The 22,647-nt window shown below is 32.7% G+C and overlaps 1 protein-coding gene across 5 annotated transcripts in view; it reads right to left on the bottom strand.

The window, feature by feature from the left end:
- Window positions 1–4,452: 4,452 nt before the first annotated feature.
- The window catches only part of Epac (Exchange protein directly activated by cAMP), a 665,395-nt gene continuing 647,200 nt past the window's right edge, over window positions 4,453–22,647 (bottom strand). For 4 of the 5 annotated variants that reach the window (XM_072525991.1, XM_072525990.1, XM_072525994.1 and 1 more), the window contains 4 exons: window positions 22,521–22,633; window positions 18,292–18,483; window positions 14,202–14,551; window positions 4,453–7,291 (listed from right to left, as the gene is read on the bottom strand). In XM_072525991.1, coding sequence (XP_072382092.1) covers window positions 7,167–7,291; window positions 14,202–14,551; window positions 18,292–18,483; window positions 22,521–22,633 — 780 coding nt within the window. In that variant the 3' untranslated portion in view covers window positions 4,453–7,166. The remainder of the gene's footprint in view (window positions 7,292–14,201; window positions 14,552–18,291; window positions 18,484–22,520; window positions 22,634–22,647) is intronic. The other variant, XM_072525995.1, reaches the window with a different exon arrangement.

Below are 22,647 nucleotides of genomic sequence, written 5' to 3'. Positions count from 1 at the left end.
TAAATGTAAATTGTGACTCTGATGAAGAGATAATAACTAGGATTGAAATATCACGTAAGGCTTTTATGACCTGGAAACCAGTTTTATGCAACAGAAACCTGTCGATGAATATTCGTAAGAAGGTCCTGAAATGTTATGTGTGGTCCATCCTATTGTATGGTTGTGAGACATAAACGTTAAAAACCACAATGCTAAACAAGTTAGAAGCATTCGAATTGTGGTGCTATAGACGAATCTTAAAGATATCGTGGGTTTCGCACACTTCCAATGAAGATGTTCTTCAAATGATCAATTCAGAACGTCTGCTCATAAACACCATAAAGAGGAGAAAAACAGAATACTTCGGCCATATAATTAGAGGACCTAAATACCATCTACTTCGCCTTATAATACAAGGAAAAGTGGAAGGAAAGAGATGGATTGGTCGAAAGAAACTTTCATGGCTGCGTAATATTAGACAATGGTGTGGTTCCACAGTAGAAGAATTATTTCGCGCAGCAGCCGACAGACAATGGTTTCAGAAAATTGTAAACATGATGACGGCCAATGTCTGAATACGGACACGGCACCCAAAGAAGAAGAAGATGCGGAAACAGCATGTCCATACTCGAAATTGCACTCACATCAGACTTGGTCTGCAATAGCTTGCCAACTCAGCCAAAATCAGTTTTGTGTTGTGAGTTGGAACTATGGACTTTTTTAGGATTAACAAAGTTAAGATATTTAAAACGTATAAGGAATGTTTAAATCATTTAGGTTGTTGGCTACAGGGGCTAGAAAATATTTTTATATTACGCTATATGCAACTATAAGCTGGTATTGAGAGATATTTCGTTTTCCATTTCATTTCTTGAATCTTCTTCAAAACCCCCAACTTGACTGGAAGGAGTAGGTAATCACAGATAAATATATTTAATTTAAAACGCTGTATGCTTTGTTTTATTATCCGCCGCACTTTCGCGTTTACTTATTTGACTTGGATCAGATCTATCTTATTTTTGATTCTGTAATATTTGTTTAGGATTGTTTTACTTTCTCGGATATCGATCTTAAATTCATCATTCCACTATTTCCAATCTGTGTTTCAGCAGCGAAGGCGACTAAACGCATTAGGAAGTCTAGTGCTGCAGCTGAATTGTCATTAATTTATTTCAATGAAGTCCGAAAAATTATTTCAGTTGGCTTGAGATGCTTTGAATTTTTAAAGTTTTGTTTTGGGTTTACTGATAGAGTTGCACAACAAAATGGGAAAGTGGTCGCTTTCATATAGAAAATTTTAAAACATTGTTGACTTTGGTTCATATAAGCTAAGATCGATTGAGGAAAAACTATCACTAGAAATATTAAAGTATGTTTTTAATATATAGTATAATAATATAATATATAGTATAATATTATTTAGTATGAAAAAAAAATTTCAACAATTTTTCCTCTACCAAGTAGTTTTTTTCTAATCACACAGTCCCATTCTTTCATTTCTGTATCAATTTGTTTCATTCAACTCTTCTTTCTCTTTAGATATCCCTACAGATCTCTTCTATATGTCCATTTCTGCGGCTTTAAGCATTATCTATACCATTATCCATACCTCACTGTCATATACCATAATGATTTTAACTATGTTACTATACATTCTCTTTTTGGTAATTTCGGTTCCATAATCCGCCATTTAATTTAGGAGACTTATGACTCTTCGCAGAAGTATAAATGCTACAACTAATAATTTTATTTGTACAATAAGCAGTGGCAACACTAGCTTCTATGTTATTGAAAGATTTTGTAGTCTTTGGAAATATATACAGATTTTCCGACTCTAGTTCTGATGTAATTTGATCTTAAGAAAACATTTTCTTCAAAACACTTACGATGACACATGCGTTTTCTTGCAGTTTGTTTCTTGTAGATAAATGCTGAGTTATGCGGTAATTGCGAGATGGCACTATCGCATGGGTAAGGGGGGGAGTTAAGGAAAAACGAGAAAACGACTTTGGAAAGTTCGCTAATAACTACCGGGCAACACTGACAATCCTTGCCAAAAAATATAATATCTGCATTTGTCATCAACTTAAGTTACAAGTATTTCTTAAATTAAGAAAATATTTAATATTAATGATGTTATAAGATCCAAATGAGCGGCATTAGGCAGTTGGTATCTAAATTTAGTTATTTCAAGTACATGCTCTACTCGCGGATAAGCTATATCCTAATTACACCGGATTATATTGATGATACATCAGTTATTATTTGTTAAAATTAGAATTTACAAAAATTTCAAATATAATTGCGAGAAACACTCGCAAATTATATAAATAAAAGTTACCGCCCACTGCAAAATGTCATGTGTATTGCAAACCTAACAACATAACAACCTAATCATAACAACCTTATCCATAACTTACGTTATGTGTTTTTTGTTGTTTAATCTAAATCTGGTTTAATCACACGTTGTTAATAAGTACTTAAAATTGAGAAATGTATCACGTTTTGTACAGTAATAAATAATAAATAATTTTTATATGTACTAGCTGCTTTTTATTTGAAATTTTGATATATCCTTCGATCCAAAAAAACATATTTTTTTATTTATTAGTAATAAAAAAGGTGTAAGTAATACTTTTAATATTACACAATGGTGAAACAATTTTTAAAGCTCTAGAGATACTTTTGAATTAGATAAAAAGAGTTATCCATACTTATAATACATAGGAGGTATATTCTACAACTACAAGATAAATATTACTGTAATATATTCACACAATGTCTTTCAAATGGTGTTTTTTTTTTTCAATTTTACTTAAAGATATATTTTAACATTTAATGATTGTTCTCATCCTATTAATCAAATTTGATTAGTAAATAATTTAAGGGGATAATCTGATTTTTGTGCTTTTTAGACAATATTTTAAAAAAATAGGACAACTTTTGATATGCATTACGCCTACGTTTTGAAACATAAAAAGCAATAATGTAAAAAAAATTGTTTAAAAAAATATTAACAATAATAATAAAAAATATATCTGGATAAAAATAAAGGAAAAATAACATAGATATATAAATAAATAATAAAGGAAACATATATTAGACGTACTTTATATATATCATATTTTCTTATCCATAAAATAATTGTAATATGTAGGTATAGCTAGTACAAATAATGGCCAGGATAAATATCAAGTTATATTAGAACAATAATTATAATGATAATGAAAAAAAGTACAGTGTAATAAAAATAATTATTTACAGATTTCTTAAACACAAAATAAGATAGAATGATTGTTATGTAGATAAAAAGAAAACACGATTAAACAGTACAAATCATATTTGCAAATCATACATCTAAGAAAACTTCTTCTGGCAGATTAAATTATGTGAACTATGATCTAAAATGATTAGAAAGGAATATGGAGACCTTCAGGAATGAATAATTCAGTTTATTTTAGCGATTTAATGGTCTATAGTTAAGGGTTAACTATCACAGGTCGTTATAAATTATATTTTTCGAAAACTCGTATTAACTGTTAACTGCTTTTAAAATTGGTTCAAATTAAAACCTTGCTTATGCTATATTAAAAAAAATATGTATCTATATTATCATGTCATCACTACTAATGTTATATACGATAACTAGTAGGTATTTAAGAGAAACACCCATATCCCATATTTTTATTCTACAAAGTTTAACATAAGTTTGAACCTATTTCGACAATTTACTATTGAAAAAAAAAATTGAAGAAACAACTTAAAGAAATCTGCTATGCAGATGACGCAATATTACTCTCTTAAAGTGAAGATCATTTACAACGTATGCTGCACCAATTTATAGAAAAATTAAATTTAAATATAATTTAAATTTATAGAAAAGACCGCCAGAAAATTTAAGATGTTAATTTCCCAAAAAAAAAGACAAAATGCATGGTTATATTAGTAAATTTACTAAAATGGAAATTGGAGCTGGAAGATCAGATAATAGAACAAGTGATGAAGTTTCAATATCTAGGCATCACACTTTCTAGCTACGGAGAGCTCGAAACAGAAGTGGAGGGTTAAGTGAATAGAGCAAACACAGCAGCAAGTTGCCTAAATAAAACAATATGGAGAAACAATAAACATATTGGGAAAGAAAAGAAAGGCAGAATTTACAAAACAATCATCAGAACAATAATGACGACATAGGTGGTAGAAACAAAACCTGACACAGAGAGGACAAAAAAATCTTAGAAACAACAAAGATGAAAGATATACGAGGATATTCATCCGGTCGCTTTCCGTTCTCAAATGTTCTCGAGACCTTTCGTGCACGCTATCAATTCTGTCAACTAGGTTTTGGGTGTAGATGTGGGATATATATATATATATATATATATATATATATATATATATATATATATATATATATATATATATATATATATATATATATATATATATATATATATATATATATATATATATATAGCTGAATTCTTCACGGGATTCAGGTGTTCCAAATAGATATATGTATTCATCCCAATTATCTTCTTGATGCGCATTAAGAAAAAGAGTTTACAATGAACAGACACAAAAAGTAAAGGCTATGCTAATAGAAGTTTTAACAAGAATGCAATAGTCCATAAAACCAATATACGCAATGCTTAGAAACATATAGAATCGACGATTTATTGGTTACACTCTCCGGATGCTATTGCTTCTCTAGCCAAAAAAAAAAGAATGCAGCTGATTGAGAGAAAATGCATCCAGTTCATTTTCGATAGCATCATGTCTTTGGTCTTTGGCGGCAATGTACGGTTATGCCTTGTAGTCGACGTAATATTACCATTACACTTGAAAGACTAATTTAGACAGTGTTAAGAGGACTGACATGACAAACGTGTTGATTTATTTGTATACAGTATATATTGAATCAAGTGATGATATAATACGTGACTCTGAGAAAGCTAAAGCAATTCGATAATGTACAGTACTAAAAATAAACAGAAAATTAGAAGGTCTTTCGGCTTGTGCACATATTACCGAAGATTTATCAAATGGTGTGCTAATATCGCTAAGCCACGCAAAGCTAATCGAAGAAGACAGCAAGTACATATTCAATAAGTGTCAAAAGCTTTCGAAAAGATGCAAAGAGCTGTTATTATACACCGATATTAAGCACCTAGAGACATAAAGGAAAATTCGTTTTGAATCCGGACGCTAAAAAACTGTCACAGAAGCCATTTTCTCCCAGTTTTTAAGATGGATAGCAAAATAATCGCTTATTTAGGCAAAGTCTTGTCGAAACCAAAAAGGAGAATTCAAAGGAGATATAAAACTATGGTGCCAAAAATGCGAATTATGTCTAAAAGGCAAACATTTATTTGGTAAAACGGGAGCATTTATAAAACTGTCAAATGTTAGTGGTTCTATAGAGAGAGTAGTCACTGATATTGCAGGGCCATTCCCAGAAACGAATGTTAAAAATAAATATATCCTGGTGGCAATAGGTTATTTTATACAATGAACTGAGAAATATTCAATACTAAATCAGATGACTTCTATGGCTGTAGATATACTGGTCAAAGAATTCTTCAGCCGTTTTGGTATTTCCATACAGATCAGGTGCGAAACTTCGAATCAGCTTTCATGTGTACTCTCCTACTCTCTTAGACCTTAAAGGGATACAACAATATCACTTTTTTGTGTTTCAGTTTCTGTGTTTCCTGTATTTATGCTTACTTCTAAAGAAGGAAGACACGAAACATACTCATACATACTTTTTATAAATTTAGTATGCCCACTGTTTTTATGAAGAATTAAACTGTATAATATCTAACTGCAAATATTATGACAAAACAGTGAAACGTTTACTCTTCGAAACCAAAATTCTCTGATTCAAACTATAAACAGCAACTAAGAAAAAATACTATTTCTCAAAACATGAATATTGTACATTTCTTAATTCTAAAGAGTTATATAATACATCCGTTACATATTTAATGTGAATCGAAAAGATACAATATAACATAAGCAAATATAAACCAAATAAGATAAAATAAAATACAAATCGATAAAACAAATTAGATATATGACTTTTTTTATAACCACCTGCAAAGAATATTTTAAACTGCATGTTTGCAATTAGGTGACAAGTAATCTTTTAGACAGATCAAGAACAAAAACGGTGCGTGGCACTTGGGGAGTGCCGACAGAACTGAATACTTCTTATAGCGCGTTATTACTATATGCGGGTTAATGAAATTTTATGTCTACTTATTACTGAATTGTTAATATTTTTTATAATAACACCACACATTTAAGTTCTTTATTAATCTTAATTTTTTACTTTAAAAATTTTGATTAATGATTTTGGTAATTTTTAAAATTTATTAAATATAATAGAATTTATTCATCATGTATATTTATTATCTTGTATTTGTGATTATTTACTTCATTTTAATTATCATTATATTTCACTATAATGGATTAAAAAATCTCTCGAGGAGGGGAAACAAACTTCAGTCATTCGCGTGAAAAGTAAAATTGAAATTTCAATTGAAAGGAGTATATATACTTAATTGTTTGTATGTCAAAATAAAATTGTTGTTTTTACTGTTCTTCTAAAATTTGATATTTTTTCACCTTTTAAACGTTTCTTGTGACTTCTAAGTTAGTAAAATCGATGCAGCCGTTCTCGAGTTGTTATAAAAAAATAAAATGACGTTTTTCATTTTTATAATATGTATATACATATGTATGTATACTGCAAGTTTACGGCACGCATCTTGTCACACTAAATTTTATTTCGGGCCCGTGCAAAAACGTGATACCGAGCGATAAGAAATATTCACTTAAAAGGGGGGAAAAAATTTTGTATCTTAATTACTGCTGATTTCTGCTAAAAAGAATGATCTGTTTACAATATAAATAAGAACATATAAAAAATTTAACATCTTGTCTTTTTTTGTTAATAAAACAATTAATCTAATTTACTAAAAATTTTTTTCATCTGTTGATCTTAAATGTTAAACATAATATAGTGAAGAAATCTATTTTGAGTTAAATTTTATATTGGCCTTAGAGAATAGGATTTGAGCAGAAAGTATATCTGTGCATCTAGAAGCTACATATCGTAAAGAGGTATAAAAATGGACAGGTTGATCTGATCGCCGAAGCTAAGTAGGTATCTTTCTTCCTTAAGACCTTCTTGGTTCCAATTTTTGAGAAAGGCTTGTTAGTACCCTTTGATTGTCGATCACCCGTAAACATGATATATATGATTTTACTTCACCTTCACCTTTGGGAGAAGGTGGATCCAAAACTAAAACATAATAAAAATAAATTTTCTAACTCTTAAAAAATAACTAAAATAAAATAAAATATTTTAAAAACATATCTACATAAACCGTTCTATTTTATTCAATTAAGCAAAAAACGAATTTAAGGTAACTATTGAATATAGATCAGATTATAAATCAGATAATGAGTAAATTATAAACTTTTTGTATCGGTAGGTAACGTTTTTAGATGAAATTAACCTAACAGTTTATCACATAACTTTGCGTGAATAATATTCTTCACTCAGAATTCATTTTTTCCTATCCTTGTCCCTAGTTTTCCAATTCCGTACTCTTAACACTCGTAGTTGATGCCCTACCTGGTCCTTAAATCGTGCTCTGGGCCTGCCTCTTCTGCCTAGAGTGTGAACATGCGCGGAAGTTACTGGGTGGTACCCAGAAGCCGTGCTGACAGTGGGTCAGACGGTCAAAAAATAAACTTCCATCCAAAAGTTAGGATTCCCCGCCCCACGCGACATGGATCGTTCACGATCCCCGCCCGGCCGCAAGGCCTCTCCCAGCCACAATGGTTGTAGTTAAAAAAAATTGAACTACAAAATCTACGACGCCCCGAAAGATGACGGAACTAACTACGAGATTTTCGAAGAACTACCGACCGAGGACATTGACAAAAGGCAATTCAAACGCCCTAAAACCAAGAAGCGTACCAAGGACCGCGCGGAGGGAACCGTGGCACCGAGAACTATACAACAGACGACGACATACCATTGAAAAAAAGGACTAACGCAAAAAGGATGAGACAGAGGAGCACGAGGATGAAGAATCCGAGTTGGCTGCCCTAAAAACATTACTGAAGGAAAAGGACAGAGAAATCACGGTTCTTAAACAAAAGATCAAAGAGCTGCAGGATACGATTATGACCTCGCAATAACAAATAATTGGTTATATAGATTCCAAGTTCGAAGAACTTAGTAATGCGAAGATAATAACCAAGGAAAACCAAAGAGGACAACGGAAAAAACATTTAAGCTGACGACGATGGAAAAACCACCAAAACAGATGACGACACTGAAGGCAAACCCCCAAACAAAAAAAAACACAGGAGTTATCCCTTAGGAACCTCAGACGCAAAAAACCAAAGGAAAAGGAAAAACAACAAAAAAAAACAAAAGAGACATCCCTACTCTGCCACCCCCTAAAAAAGACGGAGATGCGAATGACCAACCTCGCTCTGATTCACCGTCAGTGCAAATGAAAATAGAATAAGGCAACATAAAGGCAGGAACATAGGAGCCAGAACAACTGGCCCCTGTGCGAGTACAAAAACCGCCTGTAATAAAATTACAATCGGTTAACGAGACAGCTGTGATATTGACCATTGCGCAAAAAGCAAAGTTAATCACATCAAATAAACTTTTAAGGAGCGGCAGGGACACGCTTATACAAGCAAAGAACCCCGACGACTACAGGCAGATTGTCCGTAATATTGAAAAATATAATGGGGAAACCAATGCAATTCAGTGAATTGCCTACCAGCACCAAACCCACAGAAGTATATGAAAGCATACAAGATGAGTATGACTTTGAATGCGTTTCGGTCTCGAATATGAGATCTCGATACGGTCTCGAGAAAGAAAGACAGAAGGCCACTACCGATGTTTATGCTGACGGTAGAAAAAGAGCACGAGGAAAGCGCTAGACGCATCTCTGGACTTGAAACATAAGGGGGGTAGTAGAACCCCTCAGAAAATCGACGGGCCCCACGCAGTGCTTCAACTGGCAAGAATAGCACCACGCGCAGAAGGCGTGCTTCAAGGTACCCAAATGCGTCAAATGCGGCGAAAACCATCGAAGCAGGGAGTGTCAAATGCCAAGAGAACAGAAGACAAAATGCGCAAATTGTCAGGAACAACACCCTGCCAGAGGATGCCCAGGATGTTCTACCTGGGGCAAGCTACAGCCCAGGAAACCGACACAACCAAGACGAGCACAATCTGCAGGACGCTCTTACGCCCAAGCAACTCAACAACCGACCTTGGAGACAGGAAATATAATCCTGATCTCCAAGCAGCAGCAGGCCGGCCTAGTAAAAGAGCTAGTTACTAGGATCGTGCATGAAACGATAGCAGATATAAAATTAGCACTGAACTAAATCAGTCTAACCAGGGATACTTAAGGATAGACTCGTGGAATCCTGGGGGAATCAGCACCAACCAGAATATCCTGGACGAACTGGTCAACCGGTACGAGATGGACGTCGTAGCTATTTAGGAAACTAAGATAATGAACACCTTTAGCTTAAAGTTTCCCGGCTACGACGTATATAGGAACTATCACACGAAGATCGGGAGGCACAGCCATCTTAATCAAAAAAGGAATCGGACATATACGAATAACAACTCCACAACTAAACAACATGGAAACCACTACAGTGACACTTCAGATGAGGCAAGGAGAAATCAGTACACCTCAGCGTACGTAAGACCTCTAGATCCGATATCAGAAGATGATCTGAATGTGTTCATAAATATCGACGAACCGTCTATAATCATAGGAGACCTTAACGCAAGGTCCCGAAACTGGAACGACAGAGCTACGAACAGAAACGGAAGATTACTAAGTCACTACCTTGAAAACAACGACGACACCGATGCTATGGGCCCCATCGATCCAACATATTTCCCTGGAAATAGACTACCTACACATATACACATAGTAGTTGCTAAAAACCTAGGACTAAAATCGGAAATCCAAACCCTAAATGAAGGAACATCGGACCAAAATACCACACTCCTAGAAATAGGAACATGGGAGGAAAAAGTACCATTAAGAGAATCAAAAAGAAAACCAAATGGACTAATTACAAAAGACTTGTGAGCACTGGCATAAACAATATTCTAGTGATAAATCACCCACAAGAAATAGAGGAAAAAATCCTGGAGTTTGAAAAGATTCAACTAGCTCTAAGGAACAGCACTACAGAAGAAGAGGTAAAACTACACAAGGGAAGATTCATAGACATCCCCTAGGAACTAAAAGACCTGATAAGGGAGAAAAAGAGCTCGTCAGAAGGTCAAGAAATCAAATAGACAAAAACAGCGCAAACAGACTAGACAGCGTTACAACAACATCGTAGCCATAGCTGGGATAATCATATCCAAGAAATAGGAACAAGGACCAAATATTCAGAACATCTGGAAGCTGCAAAGACTATTAAGAAGTAACAGGAAACGAATTCTCCCCTCCATGGAGAAAACGGAATAGTCTACACAAAAGAGGAAAAGGCAGAAGTAATGAGGAGTACTCTTGAGAGAGTGTACGCTAAACTTCCATCCAGATGAGGACCTCGACTTCACCGAAGAAGTCGAGGAACAGAGAGAAAGGCCTGAAGACCCCAACGATATTATCCATCCAACATCACTGGAGGAGATAAATGTACTAATTAAGAATAGTTCACCTAAAAAAGTCCCAGGATTGGACCAAATAATAAACAGAGCTCTAAAATACCTACCGGCTAGAGCGATAGTACACCTAACAAACATAGTCAATGCAATGTCAAGATACAAAAAATTTCCAAGTAGATGAAAAAATGCCCACGTCATCATGATTCCAAAACCAGGCAAAGACAGTAAGTTCCCACAAAACTTTAGACCAATTAGCTTACTGCCAGCAATAAACAAAATATAGTGGAAAGAATTATCTTAAGCAGATTACAAGCTGAAACAGACAGGTTTGAATTAATTCCAGAAGCCCAGTTCGGCTTCAGAGCTGGCAACTCCAGCGAGCTACAAGTACTCAGACTAACAGAGTACATTGCAGCTGGATTCAACGATAAATACAGGAGCAGCTTTTCTGTACGTAAGTAAAGCATTCGACAGAGTCTGGCATAAAGGATTAATATAAAAAATAAGAGGATACGGCTACAGCGGGGCAATGACGAGACTAATCTCTTCATACTTGAGCAATCGGAGCTTCAGAGTTCGGATAGAGCAAGTCTTGTCCGAAGTCGGAACTCCGGAGGCTGAAGTACCACAGGGAGCGGTCCTGTTACCCCGTACCGTACTCTATATATATACCGCAGATGTTCCCAGAACACCAGGAATATTATTAAGCTTTTATGCAGACCACACTACAATAGTCGTCAAGCACTGAACAGTACAGAACAATCCCATCGAGTGGAAAAGAGAGGCCAAATACCTGGGAGTCATCATGGATAAAGGACTAACATTTAAGAAGGATGTAGACGCCACAGTGCAAAAAGCCAATATGGCTAAAGCAACTATTAGAGGACTCACAGGTAGAAAAAGTAAAGTAAGGACAAAAACAAAAATGAGATTAATAAACAGTATAATTCTACCGATACTTACATATGCATCTCTCGCATGGGGACACACCTGTAAAACCAGAAAAAAGAGGTTCAAAACAGTTCACAACAACTGCTTAAGAGAAGATGTCTACATTTCCAGATACGTAGCAACACGCTTCATATACAGAGACCTACAACAGGTCAGGGTGACGGGTATAATGAAAGAAAGAGCCAGGATAAAATTCGCAGAATTGGAAAACCACCCTAGTCCCATACTGCGAGAGATCATGAGATACGACGCTTTCCACCGTTGGAAACACAAGAGGCCCAAACAACAAATAGTGGAATAAATTAAGGAACCATAGAAAAGTGAAGACAAACTAAACAAAAAAGGAGTGAGAGAAACCAAAACAAGTAATCAAAACAAAGTAAACTAATAGAGAAAAAACAAAACCCTAGAGAGAAAAGCCAATATACTAACAGAGGACAGTTCGCAACTAAAAGTCGAAAAACATTGCTAACCGCCGCACTGTATGGGACCCAAGGGGTGAGAATCAACCAACAACTACAGGACATCCTACAAAAAAAATATAACAAAAACCATTAAAAAACGAAAAACTTAAAAAACACATAAAAATCCGGCGAAAGCCACCCTAAAAAATTATAAAAACAAAAACAAAAAACTCAAGTCAACTCAAACTGGCAAGTATTGTCCAAACACTTGAGCAAAAAGTCTCCGGACTGGACGTAGACCGGTTTGAAGACTTAAGACCCAAGCAAGCAATTTAAGATTCGCGAATAAGTCACTAGAGGATATCAGGAACAAAGCTCGTCACCCTGTCCTGAATTTGAATCGGTTAGGGAACCATGTTGGAGTTCTATTACCCAGGACTCCCACATGACTAGCATTTGGCTGATAGTTGTGCCCTGATCGCGTATCAGAGTGCTGTAGGTGGGAAAGGGATGATCTGGAGCATTGGATGGTGGTGGAGTGATTCCTGTTTTTAACTTGAGTTAATACACCTCGCTATAATAAATTGTTACACCCGAACGTAATTCTTAGGGTAAACATGTCTCAGACACTGGGTTTATTTAAAATTGCTTGCTTAGTTGCATTCAAAACAGCCTTAACGTTCTTCATCGCTTTTTGTCATCGTCCACGTTTATGTACACGTAAGGGAGGACATGCTTAATAAAATTTGTATAAAATCGAATATAATTTGTATATATGTGCGAATCCCCTTATGTCTAACTTCTCGATCGACGATGTGAAATACTCCCTGAAGTCATTGACTAAATGTTTTATTGGTAATAAATACTCGACACAACTTCAAACAATGACTTACATTATTTATGAGGTGAATATTCTAATTGGCCTACGTGTTCAAAAGCGTTGAACCCCAATTTATAATCTCACAAATAAAATATTAATTCATTAAAAAGTTCATTGCTTACTCAAAATATAATTTGAATTAGAAAGTTTTGCAATAGAATTTAGCAATTAATACAATTCTACCATAAGGTAAATAACCTAGTAATCAAAGTATATTATAGCTATCTGTTACAATTTATATACAGTCAAATTAGGATGTTAAGATTACTGTGAGATTGTCTACTACTACTATATCAATATTGTCGTTCTTTTTGTGATTATGTTTGACGTTAAATGTTTTTTTAATTCATAGTATGCTCTATTTGCTAGATATATATGTCTGTTAATTACTTTGGTTGATTTGTACATATATGAACTCTCTTACTCATTCGAAAGTATATGTTCCAACCGTTAGATCTTTGGGTTTTGGTACTTTCTTAATGGTTTTCAACTTCATATACGAGTACTTAGTTTTACTAGAATTAACGTGTAGCCCCATTCTTTTTGCTGCTATGATATCGATGTCATCCGCATACGCAAGTATTATATATATATATATATATATATATATATATATATATATATATATATATATATATATATACATATATATATATATATATATATACATATATATATATATATATATATATATATATATATATATATATATATATATATATGTTTTTTCATTCAACTTCTGGATTTCTCTACTTGCCCGTTCTTGACTATTTTTTTTTATATAAGGTTGATCTGATGGGCAGCAGTTTTTACATGTGCCATTAGTACAGCCAAACTTTTCAAATGGTGGAATAATGGCCAACATAGTTTTTTCTACGGGTATTGACCTATTTTGAGAAGCTGTAATAAATAAATTAATAGTTTCTTTTACAGAATGACCCCCTAAGTACTATTTTATTATTTGTACTCTTTTTACATTGGTATAAACAGTTGGTATATTGAATTTTTATTACCATCTAGTAGATATTTCTCAAATAAATGCATATTATTTTAAAAAGCATTAAATTCGATCGAAAAGAGTTGGATTTACTCTGTTTTCGCTCAGTATAGTGCTTCATTGTAGGAGTTAATGCAGAATGTGACGGGGAAACTAGGGAGAAATATGATTTTGATCTTTCTGTATTAAGTGAAAATATAATGTGAATATTTCTGTTGGTACCTCACGCTAATTTTGTAATACTAACTATAAATTTTTTCCGTATCTGGATAGTTGTAAAAAACATATATACCTTACCTAAATGTCTGCTTCTACAAAAGCGAATGGTCCTCATTGTTTGAGCGAGCATATGCATTTTTTCGAAGTTAACCAGCCCGTCCAGGCAAGTCTTGTTCCCTTCGTGAGTGAACGTCATATCTTTCAATAGCAAAGGCATAAAGGGCACAACAGGAGGTTGCATCTTACCAACGCTTACCCTGTACGCTCGATGATTACGACTGGGATCGATCAATGATTCGAATTCAGTAAAGAGCTTTCGAAATTTCGACGGGAGCTTGTCCCACGTATTGGAGAGACGAGACACAGCGACGTTGCTGAGACCCATTACGATTGCGCAGAATGCATTGAGATTCTGATATTCCTTACAACTGAAAAACAAAAAAACGTAATAACAAAACCCTATGAAGTAGTTAATGCTGTTGTTACGTATTTTAAAAAACTAAAAGCCATTGCAGAAAAAAAAACTTTTTTGGCATTTCAGAAAAAAAACTTTTTTGAAAATAATAAAAATAGCCCTTTTAATGTTCCTTTAAGCTTAGATGAGCTTAACTTTTCCTTAAATACTACGAAAAAATTCTGCTTTTGGATCTGATAATATTACTTTAATTTTCTTGGAAAAATTGCCAGACAATGCCAAATGTTTTCTTCTAAAAATTTTTAACCGGATATGGTCAAATAATATCATGGAGCAGTTCAATAATTACACCTATTCGAAAATCTAACAATCCACCAAATTTACTCATACAGACCCATCTTACTCACTAATGTAATTTACAAAGTAATGAAAAACTCATTAATACAATATTACTAAGGATACTAGAAGAAAATCACCTTGTGTGCAATATCACAATTCGAATAATTGGAAAAATTGAAGTTCTTAAATCTTTTGCAACAAATGGGCAACTTACAAAGAAGTTTAAAAACTTCTTGTGTAATTAGTATATTAAATTACGTAAATTAAATTGGTATATTAAATTATTATAAATAAAAATTATATATTATATATAATATGAAAATATCGAAAATAATTACATTTTTTTTTTATTTTAGTCCTTTTGGATATTTTAGTTAGTAATTTATTATAACCATTACACAAGAAGTTTTACATTTCCTTGCAAGTTTTTTTAAAATATACGATACAGCCAACCACTGCGAATTTTCCATTTATAAGTTAAATAGGAATCTCTTGCAGTGTTCATAGTTCATAATATCATAAAAAATAACGCAAACATCGCAATTCTCAAAAGAGAGTTAACCACTGTATCTCTTCAGTGTGATATCAGCCAATGGTATCACTCAAGGGCGTGTAACAAGTTCAACGGTATTTTTTAATTACCACAAACAATATTATGTCAATGAAGAAAATCAAGAAATTATTAATTATTTAATTTCAGAACAACCATCAGTATAACCAATAAGACTAACAATGTCAAAAGAACTTTAAGAAAAAATCTTGAGACTAAATATCAAAAAGTCACCAGGAATTTACCTAATTACAATAAAAATGCTAAAAGAATTGCCTAAAAAATGTAAAGTAATCCTTACATATACAGTGCGTTCATAAAGTGTGGAAACAGTCTATTATCTAATGACTTAATTATTTTCAGAGTTAAAGATCTGGCAGGTCGATTTTTATTTTTGTTTTTTAACCTTTAAAAAATATAACTTTTTTTTAAATAGAAAGGGAATATTTCACAGTACAACGGTACTAAACTCGTCACATTTAAACTTTAGTATACAGAGTCTAAAGAAACCCAGTGCGTATTTCTTAAAATTTAATTTAAAATTTATTTTACAAAGAAAATTTATTAAAGAAGTCATTTCATATTAAAGAAAAACAAACAACATAATTACAACAAATGCCCGAATGGAGTGGCCTATTGTTATACGATACAGAAGGTAGATTGTTTACCTATTAAAAATAACCAATTCCATTCAAATGGTAATGGCTTTGTAATGGGCTGTAGATTAACAATACAATAAAATAAAGTGATAACGACTTGCCTCAGTATATTGCCAAAAATCAAGTAGGCTATAAAAACATGTCAAATTCCTTAGCAACCGGACAGTTTCGACAGAAAGTTCGTAGTTACCATTGAATATGTCAATATTAAATTGATTTGTTGTGTCACATCGATTTAGAAGTCTGCACTAGTATCTTTTTGACACATATTCATATTATCCTAAAGGAATTATTTGAAATTACGACGGTGCCGTCAGAAAAACAGCTAATAGAGGTTTTGATGATCTTAGGTTACGGCGATCTTAAAAGAAGTATGGCTGAATTATGCGATAGCTTTAATGAAAAATATTCTGATCGAGTACCAATAAGTAAAGCGGCGATAAGCAAAATATTGCATAAATTTAATGATATTGGAAATGATAGAGAAAAGCTTAAGAGTGGCAGACCCACTGTTTGCGACGATACTCAATTAAATGTATTACTTGAAATTGAAGAAAATCCTCATTCTTCAAAACTCTATCAACTAACAATGAGATCTGTCGTGGTGCTGTTTATAAGATTCTAAAAAAAGGCCAAATTACATCCATATAAAATTAAACTTATACATAAACTCAATAAAGACGACTTTGATAGACGCATGCAGTTTTGCGAAAATATGCAAGAATTGTGTAATCAAAATCATGAATTTGAATTAATATCTTGTTTTCCCACGAGGCCACTTTTTGTTTAAATGTTACCGTTAATAGGCAAAATTGTCGTTATTGGGAAACAGAAAATCCCAATTGGAGAATGGAAGTTCGTATTCAATATAACCAAAAAGTAAATGTATGGGCAGGGATCATTAGGAATACCATTGTAGGACCGTATTGTTTTGACGGTATTGTGACGGGTGAAAGGTATTTAGAGATATTGCAAACCTACGTAGTTCCATTTTTACCCGCAATATTTCCAGATATCAATAATCCTAGACAAATAGATCCGACCCTTTGGTTTTATCAGGATGAAGCAAGTCCACATTATGCTGTAGTGGTTAGAAATTTTCTAAATGCAACTTTTCTCAATCACTGGATTGGACGACGTGGCCACATTGAATGGTCTGCTAGGTCACCAGATTTGGATTCCATGGACTTTTCCACTTGGGGTTATTTGAAAACTATAGGTAGACCTCAATCAGAGTATTCGTACTGAAATGCAACAAATTACAATAGTGATGTTGTCAAACATAACCGAAGAATTCATTGGACATCTTGGATACTGTCCAAGGAGCTCAATTCGAGCATTTGTTGAAATTATGTTATTTGTTTGTCGTTAATATGACATGACTTCTTTAATAATTTTTTTTGTAAAATAAATTTTGAATTAAATTTTAAGAAATACGATCACTGGCTTCCTTTACACTCCGTATACTGAAGTTTGAATGTGATAAGTTTGGTATGGTTGTACTGAAAAAAATATGGGCTTGTAATTTTTGAGATAAAAATATGACCTTTCTATTTAAAAAAATTATCCATGAAGTCACATATGCTAAGATTGTGGCGGTAAAAGTAATTTTTTTTCCAAAAAGATTTGAAAACAAAAATAAAATCGACTTGTTAGAGCTTTAACTCTAAAAATAATTAAGCCATGGGATAATAGACCGTTTTCATACTTTATGAACGCACTGTATATTGATCGACGTTGGCCAACAGACCAGTAACATGGACACGTGATTCTCTCACTGAAGGTGACCACATCACGCCAGAATCATAAACTTATAGAATACATTTTTTATTCTTATTGTTAATTTATAAGATATAATAAAAAAAATGGTGGTCTTACTATCTTTAGGGAAAAATATGTTCTCAGGTCGTCGTCACTTACAAAATGCACTTTACTTTATATTTGACGTCAAAGGAAATATAAAAATACTTTATTTCTTCACTTATATAGGTAACATAAAAACACAAATAACAACAAACAAAAACAACAAAAAAAAAACTTCTAAGAAGACAAGAAAGAATCAGAGTTTCCAAATTAGCTTAATTCAAAATTATTTCTAAAATTTTAAACTGTTAAATTTGATAACACATCAATACGGTTAGGAGTAGTGTTTTATTTGCAATTTAATTTAGTTATTCCTTGATATTTTTAAAAGTAAATACTTACTAAGCTGCTAATTTTATAAATTTTCGTAGTATGGCCACTCTTTTACTCAGACTGCCGGTCATACAAATTTCGGTTACGACCCAAAATTGGATTTCGTTAAATCTTCTTAGAAACACGTCAAGATTTGCTGTTATTTGCCCAAAATGATGTCGTCCAAATGTATGATACAAAAGTTCGTATTCGTGGACACACCTACAAAACAAATAAATACATTTAATTAATATTTAGCGTTTATATTGGAGTTTCAGAAACGAGCAATCGAAAAAAAGGAAGCTATAAATTTTTCATTTGAATAACGTGGAGCGGTTGTGTATGTATATATAAGCATTAAAAAATAATTTAAAAATGGTATCCAACAAGGAAAAAATATTAGATCTATACAGATGTAAAACTAAATAGCGAGTGGAATATTCATTTCCTGATTTCAAGGACATTGTTTTAGTGTTCGACTAAATTTAAGAAAACCAAATTTATCACAAAGCGACATATACTAGGGAGTCTAGCCATATAAAAAAAGTAAAATTTCTGGGAACTTGGATAAATAAGAACAATGACCAGAGTAAAGAAATAAGGACACGAATTGAAATTGTGGGGCAAACATTTATGAAAATGTTAAGGATATCCATTAATAGTAACCTTGCTATAGAACTGCGGATAAGAGCCCTAAGGTGTAATGCATTCTACAGAGTGGAATAGCCAAATGGAATAAATTCGATAATAAATAAATGGTAGTGTGTTCAAAAAATGCTCGGATATGTTGATTGGTATTTTTACCAATGGTTGCACATTTTCTGCAATAAAAACTTTTTATACAAGGTGCGTCTTGTAACAGTAGCTAACACCAACTTTCTTACTTAACAATACTTTAGATATATCTCATGTGTAATGGCCTATACTGATCTTTCACTGTTTTGGAAATATTAAGTGTTTTCATACTTATTGCAAAAAGTAACATTATCTGAGTTAGCTAATTATCTGACTTCAGTTTGCTACAACCACTGAAAAACTAATAAGTGATACTGTTTATTTTTTATTATTATAAAAAACAAAAAACACATTATTATGAATGTAGATGTTCAAAATGGTCGCCGCGGACGTCTTGGAATCATTCTAATCTTAAATAAAAATTTCGTTTAAAGTTACTCTACATCTTAGGCGTGACTAATCTAATCGCAAGCTTAATTCATCTTCTAAGTTGGCTAAGTCGAGGGATTTAGTTTTGTATACAATAATTTTGACATATCCCCATACTATTTGACATAGCCTAATGGCGTCAAATGAGGAAATCGTATATGAGTATATCTCATTCATAATCTAATGCCAAGATAAAACATGTTTGTTTAATTTCAATTTTACTAAATCATTTTTCACTTAATTTATATTTAATTAATTTAAATTCATATTTAATAAATCACACACATATAATACTTTCATAATTGCTATATATTTTGTACTAGAGAGCACCCTATTATGTGTTATTATATTGTTAGCATATAGTTTACCATGTATCGTTAACCTGAAGATGTATAGCAAATTATAGTATGCGAAACCGGTCATTGGTGGTAGAATAAATTGATTGTAAGTCTGTTTCTTATTTCTTTTTAGTTATTTGAAATAGAATCACACAGGCAACATATTCAAGATTGAAATAATTACTTTGTATCACTATAATTTTCAGTTTTCAAGTATTTTAAAATATTTTAGAGGGTGTCCACTGATCGAAGCTCTAAAAAGCGTTGGTTTTAATGCTAGAGATGTAAGCACAATTACAAATTTGTGTTCGAATGTGGACACAATACGTAATAAACACGGAAACATAAAGAAAAATGAAAAAAGAAATAGAATTACTTAACACTATAAAGGAAAGAAAAATAAGCTACATTGATCACATACTAAGAAATGAAAAATATAAGCTGATGCGATTGGTTATACAAGATAAAGATTAAGGAAAAAGGGGACCAGGGAGACGACGGACGTTCTGGTTGAAAAATTTAAAGCAGTGGAGTAGAAAAATAACAATAGAACTCTTGAGAACTGCTGCAGACAGAGTAAAATGGGCCGTGATAATGGGCCAAAGTCCTTACAGCTTGAGCAATACGAAGAAGAAGAAGCAATTGGAATCAGACAGCACCAGTTCTAGAAGATGGTGTGAAATTACAGACTCTTAATATTAGGGACACCTTGTCGCCCCTGATTTTTAATGTTTACTTCGAGAGAATTTTTAAAAATGCAATTTCCAAAAATAAGAAGGAATAACTGTGACCGAAGAAGTCAACCAATAATTTTCAATATACGGATGACACAGTACTTCTAGCTTCCAGTTAAAAAGGTCTACAAACTCTTCTTTACTGTGTTGTTAAGAGCTGTAAAGGAGCAGGTCTGAATCTGAGCATATGAAAAATCAAAATAAATATACTCATAATAAATAAACAACAAAATATAAATATCAGTTACGTTGTAACGCAGAAAGTTACAGTGAAACTAGATCCAGAATTGAGCAGGCTATATTAGCTTTGAGACGGATGTCCAAGGTTATGTTCTGTTATGTGTTCTGAGTTTCTTGGGTGAAATACATTCGAAACTCCACAATACTAAAACGTTTCAGCAAGACCACCGAGATTATAAAAAGCATCAAAAAGAGAAAGCTGACGTACTTCTGACATTTAATGAGAAGCAGTTTGGTACAAAATATTAGGTAAAAAAAATAGCAGGCAAAGGCGGTCCAGGATAAAGAAAGACTTAAATGTTGGCGAACTTGAGAGATTGGTATGATATTGAAACAAACATGCTATTTAGGGTGGCAGTGACCCTAAAGTATAGCTTTATTGTAATCGTTTCAAAAGCTTTAAATTCTTGTCCAAAGTTTCAAAAATTTATTATTATAATTCCTAGTAAATATTTAAATTAATGTTGCTCACGCCATCTATCCGTCGAGTGCATCTAAATTGCCCCAATTCCCGCCATTCATCACCCTTTCTCTTTTTGAACGTCCAACAGACAGGACGAAATTTTGTTTGTGGTGGTCTCTTGACGGGTAATACGAAAAATTTCTTTTCTCTTTTATATTTTCAAATAAATATTTATTTTAGATCCTAACAGGAAACGCTAATAGTTACCAGAACTATGTTTATTGGCCCGAGGTTATCTAAATAGCTATGGATTTATGTTCTGAAATAAACAATTTGAAGACTATCCCGTTTGCTTAGCCGCTCAATCGTATATGTATGTGTTTATGATGGATTTTATGTTTCTGTTGCCGATTCCATGTTCTGAAATCCTAGTAAGTATCCAGTTAGTAAAAATTATATCCTTTCTACAAGCCATAGAAGCATTTGGAATATTCAAGTTATACCAATTTTATATATTTTTTATATATTGATTTTATTTATTACTGATCTTTTAATTACAATAAATATCTATATAATATATAAATATCTACATAATATATAAATATATTTTTATGTGAACGAATCGAAATTTGGAATAAAATTTAATTTTATTTTTATATGAGTATATCTCATTTATAATCTAATGCCAAGATAAAACATGTTTGCTTTCTTACAATATGATTTTAATTTTAGTTTAGCGTAAGCACTTCTCATTTGTAATTTAATACCTCTTCACAGACTCTGTTTATTTCTTTTCTGGGATGACGTAACCTTTTAACCCAGAATATTTTAATAACTTTTTGTTCGTTACAAAATAATAAAGGTTTTAAGGCTTTGTGTTAAACTTTTCATTTTATTTCTTTGTCTGAGCTCGTTAGGTAAAACTATTAAGGGGTGGCGCCCAATTCATTTTAATTTTAAAGATCATACAGATTGTATATGAATTTTGAAAGAACTACACCCAATTCTCTTTCGACACAAGCGAAGGGCCTAGATTGATTGTGTACATAAGTCAATAGTTTGCTTACGTTACACTATAAAATTAAAATAGCTATGATAGTAACCAACGTTATAAAAGGGCATGGTATATGAAGAAGTCCACTGCTTTAAGACGTTTTTAAAACAACTGAAGTTTTCGCGTGGTTTTCGCATTTTATGTGAATATCAGTTTTAAAGAAAATTATATTACAAAGAAATTAGGCTATTTTTGTTTACATCATGCTTTGTTATGTAAAACTGACTCTAATCATAACCACAGGATTTTTTAATGCGTAGCCTACAATTATTATAATTTTTTCGATGGCTTTGTATAAACATTTATCGAATACACATTAAGCTTACCAAAAAAGATCCCAGTCAAAAAGTGTAATGTAATAAGCCAGCTCTTTCGTACTAAACATTTCCAAATCACCATCAATGCCTTGAGTAGATTCTTCTTGTTCGTTTAAACACGTCTGAAACAACATTT

The sequence above is a fragment of the Diabrotica undecimpunctata genome, chromosome 3 (genome assembly GCF_040954645.1).
Source record: "Diabrotica undecimpunctata isolate CICGRU chromosome 3, icDiaUnde3, whole genome shotgun sequence".
In the NCBI taxonomy this organism is placed as follows: domain Eukaryota; kingdom Metazoa; phylum Arthropoda; class Insecta; order Coleoptera; family Chrysomelidae; genus Diabrotica; species Diabrotica undecimpunctata.
The sequence above is the reverse complement of the archived record's forward strand: the minus strand, read 5'-3'. Positions and strand labels throughout refer to the sequence as shown.